The sequence below is a fragment of the Pieris rapae genome, chromosome 5, assembly GCF_905147795.1.
Source record: "Pieris rapae chromosome 5, ilPieRapa1.1, whole genome shotgun sequence".
In the NCBI taxonomy this organism is placed as follows: Eukaryota; Metazoa; Arthropoda; class Insecta; order Lepidoptera; family Pieridae; genus Pieris; species Pieris rapae.
This window is the reverse complement of record NC_059513.1, coordinates 1,876,357-1,892,351: the sequence shown is the minus strand read 5'-3', so window position 1 is coordinate 1,892,351 and position 15,995 is coordinate 1,876,357. Positions and strand designations below refer to the sequence as shown.

Here is a 15,995-nt window from a genome sequence, read left to right as displayed (position 1 = left end):
AAAAGTATATCAAACATCATACAAATAAATGAATATAAATATTTATAATATTTTTTTTTATAATCTCACCTTGCGCCTCACAAGTTACAGTCTTATCGGCCAGAATTCGTTGTCGGTAGCCGTAGGCGCACTTGCAAGTGTGGTTGTGTGCGTGTTTGTGCATACACAGCTGCGAACACGAGCGCCATGTACAGTCTCCGCGATCTAAACATACATAAAATAATCATGTATTATCATATACATATTTAATACGAAATATAAAACAACATAATAAGATCTCTAAAAATTTGAATAACGATCATATCAATAATTTATTTATTTATTTATTTTATATAAATTCCCTTTTTTGTTTTTTTCTATTAAAATTAAGAAATTATTACCTGGGTTACAGGTTTCGTCTGTGGCGACACAACGGCCATCCTCGCAAAGGAAGCTATCCTCATCACATAACTGCGCGTCCAAAGTACGACCTACAAGGCAACACAAAATACCCATCAAATACAAAGTATATAATGTACAAGTATCTACAACTGACCTGTAGAGGTATGAGACACGAATATTTTCAGCATGATTTGCGATTACAATGTTCTAACCTCAACTTGCAGCTTATATTTAATATTTTGATTATACGAATATTTCAGTTACACTAAACTCAAGATACTTACAGAGTTTATCTTCATCAAAACCGTCGGCGCAATCAGATTTGCCGTCACAAAGCAGATTAGGAGGTACACAAGTATTGTCACCACACCTACGTACGAAATTGTTTTTTAAAATTAAAATGCCTATTACTTAAAATAAATCAAGAAACATTAAATTGAATTGGTCTGACCTGATCATTGGAGGAGTACAGGCTGTATTCGCGCAGAGCTCTGGTCGTTCATCACTGCCGTCGGGGCAGTCCCGGCGTCCGTCACAGCGCCACGCTGCGGGCACACACCGCGATCCGCAAGTCAACCGCGCCCCACACCGGCCTACGTCCGCTCCTATCGTCGCGTTACAACCCGCTTCATCGGCTCCATCTGGACAATCGGGTTCGCCATCACACCACCATTCGGCAGGTAGACACTCTCCCCCGGTGGGGCAAGCACGAGCGCCTTCACCACATCGCGGAGCACAACCCGCTTCGTCCTCGCCCGAGCTACAATCCGGCGCCCCCGAGCAACGGAGCGCGCCACGAATACATTCTCCGTTATCGCAGCGGAACTCCGACTCGCTGCAGGCGCGCGGCACGCACTCCCGTTCATCGGAACCGTCCGCGCAGTCCTCCTCGAAATCGCAGCGCCAGCGACCCGGCACGCAGCGGCCGTCCCCGCAGCGGAAGTAGGTCGCGTCGCAGGCGGCCCGGGCCGGGCACTCGCTTTCGTCCTCGCGCGCTGGACAATCGGGCTCGCCGTCGCAGAGCCACTCGCGAGGGATGCATCGCCCGGACGTGCAACGGAACTCGGCCCGGCCGCACTGTCTGGCCTCGCACACGGCACCTTCGTCCGATCGGTCCTCGCAGTCCGAGTCTTGATCGCAGAGCCACACGAGCGGAACGCAGGCTCCGTTGCCGCAAGTGAAGTGCTGCGGCGGGCAAGTGCGAGGCGGACAATCGAGCTCGTCGTCTCCGTCCGGGCAGTCGGGGCGACCGTCGCATCGAGCGGCGGCGGGAACGCAGCGGGCGGTCACACCGGCGGTACGGTTCCCTCGGCACTGCCACTGCGATGCGAGGCAGGTGAAGCGGTCGCAGTCGGTTTCGTCGGATCCGTCACCACACTGTTGCACACCGTCACAGATGTGCGCAGGGTGCACGCAACGCCCGTTAGTGCATTGGAACTGCCCCGGCGAACATCGGAACGCCGGGCACGAATCGGGTTCATCAGATCCATCGCCGCAATCGTCCTGGAGATGTTAAAAATAATCAAAATGAAATAATTGAAAATAAAAAACACACCACAGTAGTCGACTGTGAGGAAGTAAAAAAGAGAAAATCAGAAGAAGTCGTACCTGGGTATCACATTTCCACCAGAAAGGGATGCACTTGAGTGCCTTCGCGCACACAAAGTGAGCGGAGGTACAATTAGGTCGACAAGAGCGTCCATCCGCTTCTAGCGCCCAGTGCTCGGGACAGGCACAGCGGGCCACTGCCCCTTCGTCATCCTTTTCGGCGGGACTCAAAAGACATAAGCCGGAACAGTTGAGTCGCTCACATGCCAAGGTCAACTCGGGTGATAGTGGTTGACGTGCCGGATGCAGCACACGTAAATCCATGGGTTTGTGAACAGCACGCGCTTCAGTGCGGCATCGCCAAGCACCTCCACGCCACGCCGGTTGCTCTCCCGTTTCCTGTAGACATCGAGTTAACGTCTAGTATTCCAGGTTCAAATAAAAGTTCCTCACTTTCGTGAAATACAAAACGGATAGAAAGTTTAGTGCGGGGTACTTGAGAAAAAATAGTGTATCTATCTATGAAAGACGAAACTCGTCACTCTATTGTGATTGATCGGCGATGGCGAGTCTGGCACTCGATTTGTTTGAAGCTCCAGGCCTGTTCTAAAAAGCGTTTAAAGTAGTTCTCTTACATTGTAATTCATATCCGGTCTGCGGCGGCAACTCTCAATAGCCCGTGTCTCCCAGTCACTCCAGTACACGCGGCCTGCCCAAGCCGCTATCGCGAAAACGTGATGGAGACGAAGCCATGGCATGCGATCTGTCACGTGATTTGAAAAACAAAATTCAATTAAAAATAAATTTATGTAAAACACCTTAAAAGTCGTAAATTGGAAATACTTCTGGCACTGTGCAGTTCGGTAGTTACATAGTTGTAATAAAATAACTATAGAATAATCATTCAGAAATCTCACCTCGAGAGAGCAGTATCCTAACATGATTTCCATCCAGGTCAGCGACTGCAATGTAATCTTCACGCGCATCCGCAAAATAGAGCTCCTTAGAGGCGTACGATACGGTGAGGGCATTGGGCCAGCCGAGGTTCGTCGAAATGATAATTTTACGCTGCGAGCCGTCCATCCCGGCCCGGCCTATGTGTGGCTCAGTGCCCCAATCCGACCAGTACAAGCGGCCAACTGCTGGGTGTAAAGCCAACGCCCTTGGCTCACGCAACCCACTGCGGATAATTACACGCCGGTGACGTCCATCCAATTTCGCCGCTTCGATCGTGTCCGTGCCCTTATCGCACCAGTATACGTTTCCCGCGACCCAATCGACGGCCAATCCGTCCGGATTTTGGAGTGTCGCGCCGGCTACCACAGAATACTCCTCCGGACGTAACGCAGTTGGAAGTGTAGGTGCGGGGGAAAACGTCGGCGTCAGAGGTGCGTGTAAGGCAGCAGGTCGACAGACGCGTTTAATAGAACTTCCGAGACGGGTGACGTCGCTCCAGTAGAGACAGCCGCGCACCCATAACGCGTCCAGGGCAACGGCGTTCGTAAGGTTATGTACGAGTAGTGATGTGCTGGCCTCGCTTACATCGTTGTCTAAGCGGAGAGCAGTACGGCGGATGTAGTACCGGTTCGTGAAGATGAGGGTCGCCTTTATCGCTGTTGAAGGAAAATTGTTATCATAATATTCAGTTACGATAAATTTTTAGATTGCTAGTAAAAAAACTCACATGATATAGGAATGCAGCTGACACCATCTTCCATAAGGCGATAGCCTGCTGTGCAGGAGCATTTGAAACTTCCGATGGAATTTCTAAAAGGGGAATCAATATATATATTTACCTATTTAAGAGAATAAAGCATTCAAATGAAATCAAAATGTAAGCAATAGTTCAAACCCAGGCCCTGAAAAGCTGCCTTATTAAACCTGTTTTATTATTTTATTTCAGTTATCTCAATTGGTGAACCTATTCAAGGTAACAGTTTAAGAAATAACAAATCTTATAGAAAAATTTTTTTAATCAGAAACACATAAGAGTTACCTGCAGTGATGTTCGCAGGGTTCATCTTCAGCGCACTCGTCTACATCCTGACATTCGGCTCCCCCTACTCCGCTTCTCCTCCACCCTGGCTGACACCAACAAGCCCGGCCGACGGACAGCTCCGTACAGTTGTGAGCGCACCCACCGTTGCCCACTTGGCACTCGTCTATATCTGCAAAGGAAATGATCTTCTATGGCAGAGGTCAGACGGTCATTATATATCGCGATCCTTGAGTTCTCGTCAATATATATATTGATGTGTAAACGCGGCAAAATTAAATATTGAGCATATTGACATAAAATCTAGATTTTTGTGATTCATCAAGATCTGTCAATATTTATTGACTGTGTCGAAAGCGTGCATGCTAGCAATATCGTCAGTACGTAATCGATCTTTGTGAGATCGAGATGTGCGTAAGTACGAAATCGTCCTTTATTACGAAACAAGTTAAATATTCAGAACATAATACAGGAGATATAAACAAACATAACAAAAACCATGTAAAATGTATTTTTAAAACAAACGAAGCGAAACAGCGAAATATATGTCCTCCAAAGTTAGTAAAATCCACTCGGCTCACTACTAGGCCTGTTTCCGCCATTTAAATACCCCCACTTTTAACGTACAAATCTACGTACTACAATGTGTTTCGTCCGTAAAATCTCCGCACGAGTCCAGGCCGTCACAAAGTGCGGTTTGCAGAACACACGCGCCATTCCCACATCGCCATTCGCCGCGGCCGCACGTCCCCCGTGATACCGCCGCTTCTGCCTCGGAACCGAATTCTCGAGCGTATGATGCTGAAATAATACAGCAGTTATCTACTGATTTAATATTTCAGTTAGTATGGATGTTAAGACATAATGTTCGAATACAACACCAACACAACCTCCAGTGAAGAACTAATGAAAAGAAGATTTCTGTTTTTTAATATAATGGGAGGCAAACGGGCAGGAGGCTCGCAAGTGCGTTGCCGGACTTTTAAGAATTGGTCTTTTTTTGAAGGACCCTAAGTGGAATTGGTTTGGAAACTCTTCAATGGGCAGGCGATTTCACTAAACGATGGTGCGCGCCAAAAATTTAGGTGAGAAAGCCTGAATAAAGTATTCGAAATGTTTACTTACAACACATAACCGGATCTTCATCAGAGCCAGCCCCGGATCCACCGCTGTCGAGACAATGGTCCCGCCCGTCACATTGCAATGCGGGTGGGACACACCGGCCTGAACAGTAAATAGCACCTGGTTCCACACACATAATAATCACTTCTGATTCTGTTACGTTATCTGTGCCATTGATCGGATCTGGTGTAGCCAATGGGTCTGGAGATCCCGAGACGGGAGTCGAACGAGCTGAACAACCCGGAGGTTCATCTGATCCGTCCTCGCAATCCGCATCTCCATCGCAGTATAAACTCTGGTAATTATTTAAAAATGTATTAACAATAATTAAATGAGGAGGTTGTATATTATCATAGTTTTATATACGGTTTTTATGTTAATAAAATACTTACGGCTAACAGACAGACAGCGGAATGTGCGCAGCGGAAGGAGCCCGGTGCGCATGCGCAGCGTCCACCAACACATTCTGAAGTTACGTTTCGGCTTCCTAATGTAACATACGATCAAAATGTTAAATACTTGTTTTAGAAATACTATATGACATATAAAGACTTTTATAGGTAATTCTCACATATTCTGTAAGGTCTGTTAAAAACAGAACTTACAGAACGATTATAAGATAATTTGTTCACTATGAATTTTGAGCTTTATTTATGTTTAGTCATAAATTCGATAGAACTACATAATTACAAATAACAGAGAAATACTAAAATACAGTGAGGAAATGCTAATGCAGCCGGCGCCACATACACCAGCCACAGGGACGTAACTTTTCAAATTTATTTAATTTTCTGTTTAATAATTTTTTCAGTATTATTATATAGGTTAAGAAAATTGTAAATACCGTATAATTAAGTGAAATAATGAAACATTAAAATATTTAATTAAATCACGGTAGGTATATAAAAGTAAAATAAAATGATAGAAAATTTAAAATAAAAAATAGAAAGAGAAGGAAGGATCAGAAGAAATTCATCAAACAACTTACTGCAATGTGAAGCCTCATCTGATCCATCAGTACAGTCCAGACGTCCATCGCACAACCAAGCTAAGGGAATACACTCGACGGCCCCCGCACCGCCACAACGATACTGGCCTGAATGACATCCCAACAACGGTTGGGTGTCAAAACCCTGGTTTGATTCAAAGGATATTGTACTTCCAGCTGGACAATCAGCTTCATCGCTCTCATCCGCGCAGTCGAAGTGGCCATCGCATCGGGATGAAGGTGGATAGCACGTGCTGCCAGACAGGCAGCGCAAAGAGCCAGACCGACAGGAGTCAGCTCCGCAGCCGGCTTCGTCTGATCCATCCGCGCATTGTGCTGCACCATCGCAACGTGCAGATGCAGATACGCACGCACCATCAGCGCATCTATTAATTTATTTTTCATTTAACCTATGTTTTTGCTTGGTTGACCGTTTCGAGTCTGTTGTGTCTACCTGCATTTTTGTTACTGTATTTGTTTTGTGAATATTTGTATAGGTACCTTCTGTGCGTTCTAGTAATAATTATTTAGTCTTGTAATGTTTTTCTCAGTAAGCGAATTTTTTAATTCATATGAGAAATAAAGTTATTCTAACCGTATTTCAAAATATCGATGTTTATATTTTGTCGATGTCAGTATCGATGGAGTGACGATATTTCTCCTACACATAAAAAGGCTATATGCTCACTTGTACTGATCAGACGCGCAGTCGCAGTCCCGCTCGTCGGCTGCGTCATCACAATCTGCGTGGCCGTCGCAAACACGTGACGCAGGAACGCACCGTCCACCTGCCCCACATGACATTGTGTCCTCGGGACATGTACGGGATGCTGGATGAAGTTATTTTTTAATTTAATTTAATTGTTTATTTCGGAAAACAAGGTTCCATAGCAATGTTAGTAGTAGTAGTTAGTAGTTATAAATAGATAGAAAATTTTAAGCGAATGTGTTTTTGAATTCCTTAGCCTATATCACTATTAGCGGTCTGCTTCAGAGTTATTTTAATTTGAATGTTGCACTGTACTAAGGTTTATTTTACAATGCCCTAAAATTTAAAGTTATGTTTGCCTTATGATTCAGAATTGAGGTATGATAGTTTGATTTCTTTATATCATTACCGTTCCTGTGTGATCGGAGTGCTTTAAATAATAGAGGATTTTTGTTTTACTTTATATAAGCACTCGCGTACATCAATATAAGTGAAATAATGACATGTTAATTGCTATGTAACGAATGAATGCAATGCTAGTGAAGATATTTTAAAGATTAAAACTAAGAAAGTCTAATGAGTAAAATGTATAGTCATGGCTCGTACAATATCGATGTTATATTTTTTATGATTAAAGAGGTCTAGAACACAACAGATTCTTATGTGAAATTAAGAGTTCAATAACATTCTACATGTGAGAAATCAATGCAAATCTTTTAATACAATTGCTTTGAACACTATAACTTACTGCAATAGTAAATATCTTCATCGCTAGCATCAGCATCGGGGCTGCAATGGTTAACGCCATCGCACACAAGTTGGGCAGGCAAGCAGGCACCTTCGGCACACGCAAACATATCGTGTGGGCAGACGTCATGTGCAGGATGACACGCACGTCCATCGCGTGCGAGTACGCGACCACTTTCGCACGCGCACGTTGCGTGCCCATTAGCTGATATCTCACAGAGCTCTGCGCATCCACCATTCATTACTGCGCATGGGTCTAATGAACCTGAAATTATTAGAATTATATATAAAAAACAAATTTATATACAGACAGAATTACTTACTATTAAGTAATTGAAGTAATTGTATAGTAAATCCTCGAGGAATTTCAGGAAAATTTATAGATTCTATTAAAATTTTTTTACAAAAAGAATATAACATTATTAACTAAAAGAAAGTTTTACGTACGTTACGTTTGTTCGTTGCGTACACTTGACTTAAGATCTTAATACTACATAATCATGGGAGTTAAAATTTAAAGACACTCTCCTTTTTTATTAATATAAAAACGAAAAGCAGTTAGTTAAATAAATATGAATTAGGCATACAGTTACTTTGCTCTCATTACTTGAATTCATATTCAATAATAATAATGTGTCTTGAAATACGTACATTGATGATGATTGGGAGCTATGAGCACTATCCCACAAGGTCTTGGCAGATTACGACGTAGCGTACGTGCAACACCGGAGCGTCTGTCTGCTCTTAACACGCTGCGTGACACCCAATCTGTCCAAAACACGTATCCTCCCCCCACTGCTATAGCGTACGGGTGTTCGCTACGGGCGCGAGTCACTATCTGTTGTAAAATTTAAAATTTATTTAAAAACGAAGAGGTTTTATGGACCAATATTTTTTTAATACTATTATTATTACTATATTAATATATATATAACTCTCTGAATTGGAGAGTTATTTAAAAAAATTTAAATAACTCTCTCCATAGTTGCGAAGCCGCGTATAAATTATTAGAAGAAATCTATTAGGCATGAGAGTGTGCAATTATTAAAACAATTACGATCTCAATGTCGCAATATTGGAGTGTTTGACAAATTCAAAAAGGCAGTAAAAATGCATGTTAGAATGAACACAGTTGACTAAAATTAAGACGACTAATGGCGACGTGTATCTCGCTCGTATATATACATATTAAGTTTCTCATGTAAATAAAATATTTTCTTGTAATGAGAAATAAAGTTCTTTAAACATTAAACTTTAAACTAGAAATATTAAAATATAATAGTATAGGAGAAAATTAATAATAGAAGTTAAAAATAACTTATTAACTATTACTAACATTGAAAAAAAAATATATATATACGTAATAGTAAAGAATGACAAAAATATGTTTACAGAGTGAAACTTACCCGTCGATGCGATCCATCATATCTGGCGCGTTCAATCTTATCTAATCGTGCATCGGCCCAGTACAGTAAGCGTGCGTCGTGTTCGAGTGCGAGCGCGTTGGGCATCAGAATGTCCGTCGTTATAACGTCCGAAGCGCCACGGCCGGTTGAATGCACACGAGAAATACGCGGACGCTTTTCGTTCCAGTTTGTCCAGTACACACGGCTGCAATATGGTATAGTTAAATACATAAATTTTGAATACATTGAAAGAAATAATATTTTTTTTTTATATTTGTGGGTAGTTTATTATACAGCTGCGCGCCTTCGGTAGTAAACATTTTTTTGCCGTAGTTCGTGCGTATTTTAGGTAGTGCAACATTGTTTGTGCAAAAAAATGTTTACTTACGAAGGCGCACAGCTGTATAATAAACTACCCACAAAAATAAAAAAATATTATTTCTTTCAATGTATTCAAAACGAGGCTGGGTACTTTTAATTTAATTTACTTTTATTTCTTTATAATTGGTTTTTATTCGTGTATCTTTGGTTTCTTTTACTTTTGGGTTTGTTGCATGTACGATTTATGATTATGTGTAAATATTGAACGACTACAATGTTATGTTTACCTGTACCAAGTATTGTTTCTCATGTAAGTGACATTTTTGTCTGTTTGGAGAAAATAGTTTTTAAACCTAAATGTCTGGTGTATCTGGTTTAACAGACACTTTACGTATTATTCTTAAGGTTTAAATTTTTTTTTCTTAATTCAACCAAATATTATTAACTGCACAATTATTTAAATTTAATAACTATTAAACTTTCGAGATAACAAAATATATATTCAACCTTTATACATATTGCCCATACATGTCTGACACTGTTTAAAAAAAAATACATACTGCTCGCAAGGATCGTAATCGATCGCTCGTGGTCGATCAGCAGTCGTCAACTGCAGCAGTGTGCGTACAAGGGCAGGTCGATGTGCTGGTGCTGCGTTTCTCAATTCTGCCAACGGCGCTGAACGTATCGCCCCGCACGACGCGCACGTCCAATATAACGTACCCGTCGTCAATGATACTACCATGCCCTCCACAGCTCCACATTCTGAAATTATAGGGCTAATTAATATACAAATCTATAAGAGATATGGGAATGGCTTAGTTTTATGCCTTTTTTTATCTATGGAAAATTGTGTTTTCTTGCAAACGTCAATTTATTACTCTTAGATATTTTTGATCACGTAAGGAGAACTATTGTTGTAGTACTTATAATTTTCTTAATACTGGTAAACGTAAAAATTCAATGGGATGAGTACATCTGTTTAAATGTATTTATTAAGTAAATTGGCGGGGCCAAGGTACAGAAAACGAAAAACAGGGAGACAAATTAAAGAAACAACAGGTGGTACATTGCAGAGTTTTGCACAGTGCAGCGAGGGATGGTGGGATTTGAAAGAGATCTTTTCTAAAAAAGGACACACAGATAAGAAGAAGATTGAAACAGAAACGTGTTTAAATGTTTAAATGATCTACTTAAAACAATTAAAGGATCAAAAATCTATTTAAACATACTTGAATTATCTTATATAGAATTATGTTATAAATAATTTTAATCAGATGGTATACGCATTTTTAAACGTTAAAATTATATAAAATATTTTTTATATGTTATATTGGAATCTCTAAGATAGCAGCAGGACTTACTGTCAAGCAATACGGAATGTCCGGAACCGTTGAAATGAACGATATTGATGGAACCGCGTTGTATATCGGAATACAGCAACGTTTGAGTGTCATACTCGTACGCCAAAGCGATCGCATTTCGCATGAGAGTCCTAAAAACAAAAGACACACAGTTAATATTAATAAAAGTAAAAGTATGTGTGACGTCAGCAATTGTAAATTATTGTGTTCCCGTACCAACAGAAAAAATAAAATGACTGAATATACTAATATAATAAACTGATCATTAAAAACATATTTAAAACATTTACATATTGTATATATATACAGCAGGTCACATGAGTAATTAGGCAACGGACGGTCCTATCGCTACAAAAATTTTCTTGGCAACCCTAATTTGGAACAATAAGGGTGCCCGCAGACTACAGACTTACTGTCGGCCGATAGTTTAGTCGAGTTGGCCTGATCGTGCGCACACTGTACCAACAAAACAGTTGGGTTGGTCGCGAGCGCGCAGACTAGCCAACAAATGGTTTGGCCGATCGATTAATTTACTAGAGCTGGCGAAGAGATCAGTCGAAAAAAAAAATTATAATTGCCTTATACTTAATACAAAGGATAAAAAAAAAGAAGCGGAATCGAAAGTATTGGGTACATCCCATCTCCAATAACACATTATTGCAAGAGAAGTTTTACACAATTCATTCTAAATTACTAGACTTCCCGGAAAAGTTTTTCTCCTTTTATCGAATAAGCATAACCAGTTTCAATGAACTCGTTAAATTAATTGGACCTTCAATATCAAGAACGTAGACCAGAAATAGGTTTAAAAAGAAATCCAGCGTAGCAAAGAATACTAACTTGTTTTCAATAGGTGGATAGGGCGAATTAAGATTGTTCTCATCCTGAAGGTGTATGCTGTCTATCTTGGACACGCGTGCGTACATAATAAATGACGAATACGCTGAAACAAAAACATACAAAATCAAAACCTTGCCGTGTCTGTTGACAACCAGTTTATTAATTCATCAGATTAATTAGCTAACAAAAATTAAACAGAATATTCTTATTTCTTTTTTTTTTAACAGGCGGCAAACGGGCAGGAGGCTCACCTGATGTTAAGTGATACCGCTGCCCATGGACTTTATTATAATCTTGCATTAAACATAACATAATTCGAAACATTACGTTTCTTCTTTCATATTTGTGTCACACACAATAAATTTTAAATTATTAAATTTCTTGTTTGGTGATAATGTCAAAAGTAATTCTTTACTTTTTTTACACACATTGTAAACGAAATGTCGCATGCATTTTCGAGGATTCTTACAAAAAATTTATACGTTTACATTCTAAGATTTGAGAGCATTGCTTACTTTTGCAGGAAAGAAAAGGGGGGGGGGATCTATTAAAGTAAATCTGATGACGTAACACTTGAACGGCCCCAACGTGCAAATCCATTATTATTATGTTACCGTTTAACACTAAAATATTTAATTCATCGTACGTATCAGCTTCTGTGTAGCTAAAATATCCCAATAAAAAATAATAAAGTAAATACTTACGCTTGCACGTCTTATTATCTGAAGCCAGATCTCCGTGCGGGCACGCACAACGCGCCCGTGATCCGTCCCATAGACAAAGGGCCTCGCAACCACCGTAACCAGATGACATTGCGCATCCATTTGCACTACTCGATACGCTTTGGTTCGCACTTGACCAAATCTAAAATAAAAAATACATATACATAAAAAAATGTGCAGATACGTAATTGTATAATATATTCCTCTCGCTTCGATGTGAAACTTTTATTACATCGTCTCAATTTTTTTGTCTGTGTGTTGCATGTCGCGTGACGGTCGGCCGCGGAGTAGGGATAAAGTGAAAGGCGCTCGTCATAGCAGCCAAGGCCAATATGGCGGCGCATATATTTCGCAGCAGCTGACCGTGTAGTATATAGACTATTATTTAATAATACATTTCAAACAAGGTCAACCTTTACTTATTGTGGTGAGTAAAAATTAATATATAAAGAAATTAAAATTAATATATAAAACTATATTTGATGGCAATATGCAGGCTTTTTTGGAAACAAACACCCCCTACACCAAATCTAACCAAACGCAAACCTTTATATAAGCAAAATAAAAATCGCACTTTTTTCGCTCAACGCTTTTTCTCCTTCCGAGGCCCATTCATCTTTAACCACTTCATTAAAAATAAAATTATCACTAACATTTCGAAAATCACATTACATACTTTCACTAAAAAACTCAAAAAATATCTTGTTAAGCTGTCCTATACTAATACAGAAAACATTCTTATCGTACAAAAATAGTATAGGTATAAATTTGTTAAGTAAAATTAATTAATTAAGTACCGTTTAGATGTAAAAGGAAGAGACTGGCTGCCCACAACACAGGGAATCCTAGTGTGGGGGCCAGTGCACTCTACTTTATAGAAACATTAATGTATTTTGTGTCTAATAAAGTTATTTCTTTCTTTCTTTCTCTCAAATACATTTTTACTCACCACAAGATCTTTCAGACTGTCTCCAACATTGTCAACCAGCAAAGTGTAATTCTTCAAATTGGAGATCGGCGCCCGTGCAACGCTACCGTCAGCTAACGTCCTGAAATAATGTTTAGTATTTTTAATTTACCTGTCTACATAAATTAAAAGTACTATGTCAATAAAATTATTTATCCAAAAATGTCCGTTTAACACGCATGTAATCTATCTGATAAAACAATGTGGAGTATTAAAATTATTAGCTCACGTGTCAAGCCAGTATAGATTTCCAGCAGATACTGCAATAGCGACAGGTCGATGAAGAGGTGCACCACGCCATACTCTGCGTCGAACACCACCAGAATATGGTACGCACCATACTGACGGTTCATCCCACCATTCCACCCAGTACACCATCTCGTTCTAAGGAAACATTAAAAAATTACATAGAGGAAATACGATGTCGAAAAATCGGGGTCAAAACTTAGCGTACGTAACTATGACGTACGTCAAAGTTCAATACAATTTTTACGAACGGATCTACGCGTTAAATTTTGGCTTTTACACTTGACATATTAAAAGCTCAATGAAATAGGATCTACAATCACAATCAATTCACGTCGTTATTTTAATTAGGCATAATTTACAGTTCATGAAAAAACCCCATACAACAACGTCCTGAACTTTTTTTTTATAGAACAGGGGGCAAACGGGCAGGAGGCTCACCCGATGTTAAGTGATACCGCCGCCCATGGACACTCTCAATGCCAGAGGGCTCGCGAGTGCGTAGCCGGCCTTAGTCACTAGTGATTAAATTAACTCTCTGATTTGCGACATATTCAATTCAATTCGACAATTCTTAAAAGGTCGGCAACGCACTCGCGCCACTGGCATTGAGAGTGTCCATGGGCGGCGGTATCACTTAACATCAGGTGAGCCTCCTGCCCGTTTGCCCCCGGTTCTATAAAAAAAAATATATATATATATATTTGTTTTACCTCAGTGTCAATTGCAATATGAGCAACGGCTGTCCCATTGTACAGCAAAGCGGGATCTGAAGCATCAGGTCTGGTCCGTTGTATCCAACCTCCTCCCGACATGAAAAGCCAACCACGAGCCGCGTCAACCGCCAAGGCTAAAGGACAATATTGATAAATCAAAATTCAAAATTTATTTATTCATGTAGGTAACAATGTACACTTATGAACGTCAAAAAAAAGAAATATTAAATGAATTTAATTTTACATTTACTGCTTGTAACATTTTAAACAAGGGAGACGTTCACATAGTTCACACCAGTTGTTTCGTAAACAGGCATTTTACGAGCTTTATCTTAAAAGCTTTACAAGTTAGCAGACAGAGAGATCTTTATACGTGTGTATGTCACTGAACTGAAACAGATGACCGATTTCAATAAACTTTTTTGTATTTTTTTTATTTAATTTTTGAGTGGCACCCTGGATGGTTTAGATTGACAAATAAGCCCGGCTGACGGCGCTACAATCGGCATCTAGGTTATTTATCAATACAGCATAAATATTCTTAAAAGGCCGGCAACGCACTCGCGAGCCCTCTGGCATTGAGAGTGTCCATGGGCGGCGGTATGACTTAACATCGGGTGAGCCTCGTGCCCGTTTGCCCCCTGTTCTATAAAAAAAAAATAATAAACATCTGGTATATATATAACTCTTCCGTGCATGTGTTTGTTATTGAACTCCTAAACGGCTGGATGTATTTCGATGAAATTTCGTATGTAAGACGTGTGTATAGGACGTCTGTCAGATTCCCTACGCAAAAACTTACTTGTAGCAACAAATGGGTCCGTATCTTTCAATACATATCGATGTGACCCATCAAGCCGGGCAACCATTAGAAGTGCTCTAGCTGGGTCACTCCAATACAAGTTCCCCGCTAACCAATCCACGGCTAGGGCCGCTAAAGAGTAAAGGGGGAGCCCTTCTTCATTCCCTCCATCCGCCTGCTGAAGCACCCTCTGGCGTTTGGAACCATCTCGTTGGACTCGCCACACCGCCCCTGCTTCTGGGTCCGCCCAATATAACCACTCCTCCTCTGGGAAATGGTCAGTATAAATAACTAAACAAATCTATTGAACTATAGTTTCATATTTATTCATAAGAAATATTACCAAATTTAAAACGACATTGAAGACATTTGTTCTAAGCTAGTAATAATACTAAGAAGAAAACCTTTTCAATATGTTATTAAATAAATCAGTGGCGCTAAAACCTCTTTGGGTCTTGGCCTCAGATTTCTGAATCTGTTTCATGATCATTTTTAAATCTAATAGGCAAGTAGGTGATCAGCCTCCAGTGCCTGACACACGTCGTCGACTTTTTGGGTCTAAGACATATCGGTTTCCTCACGATGTTTTCCTTCACCGTTCGAGCAGATGTTAAATGCGCTCATAGAATGAAAGTCCATTGGTGCACAGCCGGAGATCGAACCTACGACCTCAGGTATGAGAGTCGCACGCTAAAGCCACTAGGCCAATACTCTCATATTTCATTAAATTCTCATATAAAAATATGTTTCATTTGTTATTGAAAATTAACATTATATATTGCTACGTTTATCAAAATAATTGGTTTGTAGCCTACCAATACTTTACGAGCAAAACCATTCTGCGCAAAAAGAAACTAGAATTTAAATTATCACAGTGAATATATATTTCTAAATAAAAAAAAAGTTGTATCGTTGTGAAGGTATACGTACTAGCGTAATAGTCGATAGCGGCTGCTGAAGTGACCTGTGGCAGAGGTGTCAGGGCATCTTCGACTGACCCCTTCAGGGAAACACCACGCAGTTCCCAGCTCAGTGAGTAAATTAATGCAGGTTCGATAGCTAAAGAAAAACACACGCCCATTGTTATACTTGCAAAATAATTCAAATATAAAACAATGTT

General features: G+C 40.2%; 1 protein-coding gene across 1 annotated transcript in view; it reads right to left on the bottom strand.

Moving 5' to 3' along the window:
* LOC110996336 (low-density lipoprotein receptor-related protein 1B) overlaps nt 1-15,995 on the bottom strand; it is a 57,096-nt gene that overhangs the window by 14,071 nt on the left and 27,030 nt on the right. Inside the window, exons 30-55 of the mRNA XM_045628375.1 lie at nt 15,806-15,934; nt 14,876-15,142; nt 14,071-14,207; nt 13,341-13,495; nt 13,094-13,193; nt 12,127-12,286; nt 11,423-11,525; nt 10,583-10,713; nt 9,779-9,983; nt 8,898-9,102; nt 8,143-8,329; nt 7,493-7,756; nt 6,724-6,865; nt 6,036-6,421; nt 5,440-5,534; nt 5,051-5,342; nt 4,565-4,726; nt 3,926-4,097; nt 3,614-3,696; nt 2,847-3,542; nt 2,565-2,692; nt 1,990-2,328; nt 833-1,884; nt 666-751; nt 381-470; nt 70-204 (exon numbers count right to left, since the gene is read on the bottom strand). Coding sequence (XP_045484331.1) covers nt 70-204; nt 381-470; nt 666-751; nt 833-1,884; nt 1,990-2,328; nt 2,565-2,692; nt 2,847-3,542; nt 3,614-3,696; nt 3,926-4,097; nt 4,565-4,726; nt 5,051-5,342; nt 5,440-5,534; nt 6,036-6,421; nt 6,724-6,865; nt 7,493-7,756; nt 8,143-8,329; nt 8,898-9,102; nt 9,779-9,983; nt 10,583-10,713; nt 11,423-11,525; nt 12,127-12,286; nt 13,094-13,193; nt 13,341-13,495; nt 14,071-14,207; nt 14,876-15,142; nt 15,806-15,934 — 5,901 coding nt within the window. The remainder of the gene's footprint in view (nt 1-69; nt 205-380; nt 471-665; nt 752-832; nt 1,885-1,989; nt 2,329-2,564; nt 2,693-2,846; nt 3,543-3,613; nt 3,697-3,925; nt 4,098-4,564; nt 4,727-5,050; nt 5,343-5,439; nt 5,535-6,035; nt 6,422-6,723; nt 6,866-7,492; nt 7,757-8,142; nt 8,330-8,897; nt 9,103-9,778; nt 9,984-10,582; nt 10,714-11,422; nt 11,526-12,126; nt 12,287-13,093; nt 13,194-13,340; nt 13,496-14,070; nt 14,208-14,875; nt 15,143-15,805; nt 15,935-15,995) is intronic.